The sequence below is a fragment of the Colobus angolensis genome, unplaced genomic scaffold, assembly GCF_000951035.1.
Source record: "Colobus angolensis palliatus isolate OR3802 unplaced genomic scaffold, Cang.pa_1.0 Scaffold66, whole genome shotgun sequence".
Classification (NCBI taxonomy): Eukaryota; Metazoa; Chordata; class Mammalia; order Primates; family Cercopithecidae; genus Colobus; species Colobus angolensis.
In genome coordinates this window covers 3,251,244-3,256,940 of record NW_012120265.1, presented here as the reverse complement: position 1 = coordinate 3,256,940, position 5,697 = coordinate 3,251,244, and the positions used below count along the sequence as shown (strand labels likewise).

Below are 5,697 nucleotides of genomic sequence, written 5' to 3'. Positions count from 1 at the left end.
GGATGGTCTCGATCTCCTGACCTCGTGATCCGCCCGTCTCGGCCTCCCAAAGTGCTGGGATTACAGGCTTGAGCCACCGCGCCCGGCCACCATGTATGGTTTCTACCATCTCCCACAAAAAGGAGCTGGGGGCAGGGCTAGGTGGCTCACTCCTGTAATCCCAGCACTTTGGGAGGCTGAGGGGGGAAGATGGCTTGAGGCCAGGAGTTCGACACCAGCCTGGGCAACATAGGGAGGCCCTGTCTCTATATAAAATCTTTAAAAACAAGAAGCCGGGGCTTCTGGAGGAATGGCTGATTCCAGGTCCCAGCAGGTCATGGGGCAGGTCACCCTGGGGCGTCCTGTAAGACTAGGAAGCAAGGAAGCTTCCAAACCCTAAGGGGTGCCTGACAGCTACAGATGAGATAAGTGAGTATTAAAAAAAAAAAAAAAATCCAGTACATATGAAAATCAAAATCTGGGCCAGGTGTGGTAGCTCACGTCTGTAATCCCAGCAATAGGGGAGGCCGAGGTAGAAGAACTGCTTGAGCCCAGAAGGCAGAGGTTGCAGTGAGCCAAGATCATGCCATTGCTCTCCAGACTGGCTGACAAAGCCAGACTACATCTCAAAAAAAAAAAAAAATCATAATCTGTGCTTTTGATTTTTTTTAGATAATACTATTTTTTAGATAATACTAAAACAAATACAGCTGAGGCTTCCGAAAACTGGCCAAACAAGAATCCAGCTCTTGGTGGGGAGTGGTGGCATGCTCTTGTACTCCAGCTACTACTCAGGAGGCTGGCTGACATGGGAGGATCACTTGAATCCAGGAGTTCAAGACCAGCCTGGCCAATGTAGCGAGACACTGTCTCCACAATAATTGATAACAATTTTTTTTAAAAAAAGAATCTAACACTTGACTGGGTGTGGTGGCTCACGCCTATAATCCCAGCACTTTGGGAGGCCAAGGCAGGCGGATCATGAGGTCAGAAGATCCAGACCATCCTGGCTAACACGGTGAAACCCCATCTCTACTAAAAATACAAAAAGAAAACAAAATTAGCCGGGTGTGGTGGCGGGCGCCCGTAGTCCCAACTACTCGGAAGGGTGAAGCAGGAGAATGGCGTGAACCTGGCAGGCAGAGCTTGCAGTGAGCCAGATCGCGCCATTGCACTCCAGCCTGGGTGACAGAGACTCCATCTCAAAAAAAAAAAAAAAAAAAAAAAAGAAAAAAGAAAAAAAAAGAATTTAGCATAATGCTGAGCACTTAAGAAGTACTTAAGCAGTAACTGCTAGATAATATAGATGATATTGTTATTGAGATCCTTTCTATATAAAGTTCATCTACAAATGGGTAGGAAAAACATGAATCACCCAATGCAAAGATTTTTAAAAGAAATTCATTTTAAAAGCCGGAAGACAAACTCATTTTAAAAGAAATTCATCCAGGCTGGGCATCATGGTTCATGCCTGTAATCCTGGCACTTTGGGAGGCCAAGGCGGGCAGATAACCTGAGGTCAGGAGTTCAAGACCAGGCTGGCCAACATGGTGAAACCTCGTCTCTACTAAAAATACAAAAAAATTAGCCAGGTGTGGTGGTGTGTGCCTACATTCCCAGCTACTCGGGAGGCTGAGGTAGGAGAATCACTTGAACCTGGGAGGTGGAAGTTGCAGTGAGCTGAGATTGCGCCACTGCACACCAGCCTGGGCGACAGAGTGAGACTCTATCTCAAAATAATAATAATAATAATAATAAAATAAATTCATCTTTATTAGGCAAGAAAGGTAAAAAGCAAACTAACAACAATGAGGCAATTTTCACAACACCTCCTCAAGGCAGGAGAGGGCAAGACCCTGAGGTAGGGAGAAGTAAGTGTCATGCCTTAGGCGAGTTGGGTTTACACCCAGAGCCATCTCTTCCAGCTTCCTCTCCTATCATTGCACTTCCTGCTCCCAGGTCAATGACTTTTCTTCTCTTTGGATCTCAATGTCCTCATCTATATAATAGGGAAATCCCAGCCTTGCAGGTGTTGTTTGGACAATGACTGAGAAGGCAGGAAAAAAGTACCTGCACAGAACCAGGTCACGGTCGGTTCTCAAACACCAGAGCCTTCTGCTGTATTACAAAGTTCAATGGGTGACCTTAAGGAAAGCATTGAAGTTCTTTTACCTTCCTTGTTTGGGTCTCTGGAGAGGTTAAGTGCCAGCTCCTGGCCTGTTTCCCTACCACTAACACAGGAATGACACCACCTACCTCACTGGTGAGCTTCAGTGCTAATAGATTGGCTAGAAAGTGCTGCTAAACAGTCGGTGTTCAGTAAGTGACAGCCTTACTGTGAGCCCACTCTCTCGTCCTGTGAGTCCTGTCCATCTGTCTCTGGGAAGCCAGGGGGCCCCTCTATGGTGTCCCTGACTCTGGCCTTCCAGCAGCAGGGACAATCAAGCCATCCACCTGATTTCAGCACACATGCCACTCGAAGCTTGGTGTCCCCTGCATTGGAAGGCATGCCGCCCTCAGACGTGGACTCGGAGACCTGGCTGCAAACTCGAGCTTGCCCATGCATGCTGGAAAGGGCATGACCTTCACAGCCTGCATTCTGCCATCCAGGAAACAGGGAAGAGGTGCCCCCAGACAGAGGTGACACAGGACCTGCTGTGTGGGATGCCCATTCCTACCTGTAGGATGTCATGTGTGGGCTCCTGGGGTCCATCTGCAGAGACTTTAGGCGCCGTCTTTACAATGTTGCTCAGATCAACCCCTGTTGGGGGTGGGGGAAGCAAGCACACAGGGGTCACTAAGCAAGTGACAGCTGTCATTTCCGTGGGCCTGGTGGAATCACACCTCAGGACCCTTCTGCTGGGACCACCCCACTCCAGAAGCCTCCCACCTCCCTCTTCCCGCCCATGCCACACCAACACGGGGGTGTAGAGGGTATTGGGTATTTCTGCCACTGGGCCACGGGCCAGTCAAAGGGAGCAGAGTGGTAGTGAGGCCGTTGTCACACAAGACTGTCATCACAGGCCACGTCTCTGCGGTGAGGTGCCACATGCTGCCTGGTGGGCTTGACAGGGGGAGGGAGGGACCCCACGGCCTTCTCCCTTGGGGCTCCCATCCGTCCTGGCTCTGGCTGCATTCTTGCCCCTGTTGGCAACGCCACAGGGAGCCCCTACAGTGCTGGACGCTTTTGCTTGTCCCACTGCCCCCTGTCTAGGGGTCCATACCCCACTCTGTGCCTGCAAGGCTGACCTGTGACCTCTGAGGCTGGACCCTGGGTTTGTTCAATGGGGAAGTGAACTTGAGATGCAGGCAGGAGGAGCGGAGTGTGGGGTGTTCATTCCCAGCCCCCTGCCTCTGCCCCAGGGTCCAGCGCCTGCCAGGTAGCCCCTGCCCAGGACTCCTGCTCCCTGCAGTCAGTGTCTCTGTGGGGGATAGTTGTGCTAGGGGTGGTCTCCTAACCCCGCCCACGCCATTGCAAACAGCCCCTCATAACCACACTCCTCCGCACCTGGTCTGAACATGCCACCTGTTTCCACAGGCTGCTGCTGCTTCTGCCTCTGTAAGCTCGAGGTGGGGTAGAGTAGGGCAGGAAGGCAGGGGCCCCGTTTCCCAGGCCAGGGTCAGGGAAAACCTCTTCAAGGAAGTGATCAAATGAGACTCATAAGAAGGATCCAGCCCATAAATATCTGGGCGAGGTGGAAACAGGGACAGAAAGGGTGTGTGAGAGGTGGGAGCAGGATAACCAGCCTGCCTGAGGCAGAGGCTGGAGGGGACAGGGCCCAGTGGGCACCTGGTTTCTGTGCCAGGCATGTGGCACCCCCAGCGGGGCGGGGCAGCAGGGCCCTCCCATCACTCTTCCATCTGAGAGCCTCGGATGGCAGGTGACGGTCACACCGCCCTACCTTGCGATTCAAACTGCTCCACGGCCTCTTTCACCGCCTCCTCTGGCCCCATCGCAAACTCCTCGATGTTCTCGCGCACGGCTGCATCAAAGGTCTCCTGGGCAATGCGCTTGGAGACCATCTTCGCCTGCGTTGATGTTGGCGTGCAGCCGATAGATGCTCCTGAGCTGAGAAGTTAGGGCAAAGAGAGAGCTACCTCAAGGGTGAGCAGGCAATGGCAGGGCCTGGCCACCATGAAAATGCCACTTAGGAAGAATCTACCAGGGACCAGAGCCCTACAACCACCCTGGAGAAATTCTTCCCACCTAGATCACAGGAAAGGGTGATATCCCTACTTCCCTAGGGCTTCTACAAATACAGAAGAGGCCGGGCGTAGTGACTTAGCCTGTAATCCCAGCGCTCTGAGAGGCCGAGGCAGGAGGATCACTTGAGCCTGGGAGGTCAAGGCTGCAGTGAGTCATGATCACGCTACTACACTCCAGCCTTGGCCACAGAGTGAGACCCTGACTTGGGGAAAAAAAAACAAAAAAAGAAAATGCAGAAGAGAACATAGAGTTTACTATATTTTATCTAAGAAAGGTGGTTCTTTAATGATACTAGTAATGTTATTCTGAAACTATTATGGATGTAGCAAATAATAATGATCATATTATTAGGAATCAGCATAAAAGAAAAAAGATTCTGGCTGGACGCAGTGGGTCAATGCCTATAATCCCAACACTTTGGCAGGCTGAGACAGGAGGACTGCTTGAGCCCAGGAGTTCAAGACCAACCTGGACAACATGGCGAAATTCTGTCTCTACCAAAATTAAAATTAAAATTAAAATTAGTTGAGTGCGGTGGCACATGCCTATAGTCCCAGCTACTTAGGAGGCTGAGGTAGGAGGATCACTTGAGCCTGGGAGGCCAAGATTGCTCCACTGCACTCTAACCTAGGCAACAGAGCAAGCCCCTGACTCAAAAAAGAAAAAAAAAAAAGATTCTAACATCACAAAATCAAGTGAAAATTCGGAACTCCCTATAATTAACAATATTGTATTGTATACTTGAAATTTGCTAAGAGGGTAGATCTTAAGTGTTCTCACCACAAAAAAAGAAAAAGGTAACTGTTGATTGAGGTATTTCACAATCTGCATGCATATAAAATCGTCAAGTTGTATAATGTAAACATATGCAATATATTTGTATCATCTATGTACTATATATAGTATAAGATATACACTATATTAAATACATACTCGCTGGGTGCAAAGACGCATGCCTGTAATCCCAGCACTTTGGGAGGCTGAGGCAGGTGGATTACCTGAGATCAGGAGTTTAAGACCAGCCTGGCCAGCATGGTGAAATCCCATCTCTACTAAAAATATAAAAATTAACTGGGCATGGTGGCGGGCACCTGTGATCCCAGCCACTCGGGAGGCTGAGGCAGGAGAATCGTTTGAACCCAGGAGGCAGAGGTTGCAGTGAGCCGAGATTGCACCACTGCACTCCAGCCTGGGCAACAGAGCAAGGCTCCGTCTCAAAAAAAAGTACATATTATACCTCAACAAAGTTGAGAAAAAAATCTCAGAATTCTTATATTCGAAATGGGAATATCCATATAAACCCATCATGTGTTTTCTCTTAAGTAAACAAAGATCTAATTTTCTAGTCACAGCAACTAAAAATGCCTAGAAGAAATGATAGCACAGTAGTACTGAATACCTCTAACACCATGTATGGTTTTTTTTTTCTTGAGACAGAGTCTCGCTCTGTCGCCCAGGCTGGAGTGCAGTGGCCGGATCTCAGCTCACTGCAAGCTCTGCCTCCCGGGTTT

At 49.6% G+C, this 5,697-nt stretch overlaps 1 protein-coding gene across 2 annotated transcripts in view; it reads right to left on the bottom strand.

Moving 5' to 3' along the window:
• The window catches only part of ARMC6 (armadillo repeat containing 6), a 27,775-nt gene that overhangs the window by 13,089 nt on the left and 8,989 nt on the right, over positions 1 to 5,697 (bottom strand). For both annotated transcript variants that reach the window (XM_011925841.1, XM_011925842.1), the window contains exons 2-3: positions 3,882 to 4,048; positions 2,658 to 2,740 (exon numbers count right to left, since the gene is read on the bottom strand). In XM_011925841.1, the coding sequence (XP_011781231.1) occupies positions 2,658 to 2,740; positions 3,882 to 4,002 (204 nt within the window). In that variant the 5' untranslated portion in view covers positions 4,003 to 4,048. The remainder of the gene's footprint in view (positions 1 to 2,657; positions 2,741 to 3,881; positions 4,049 to 5,697) is intronic.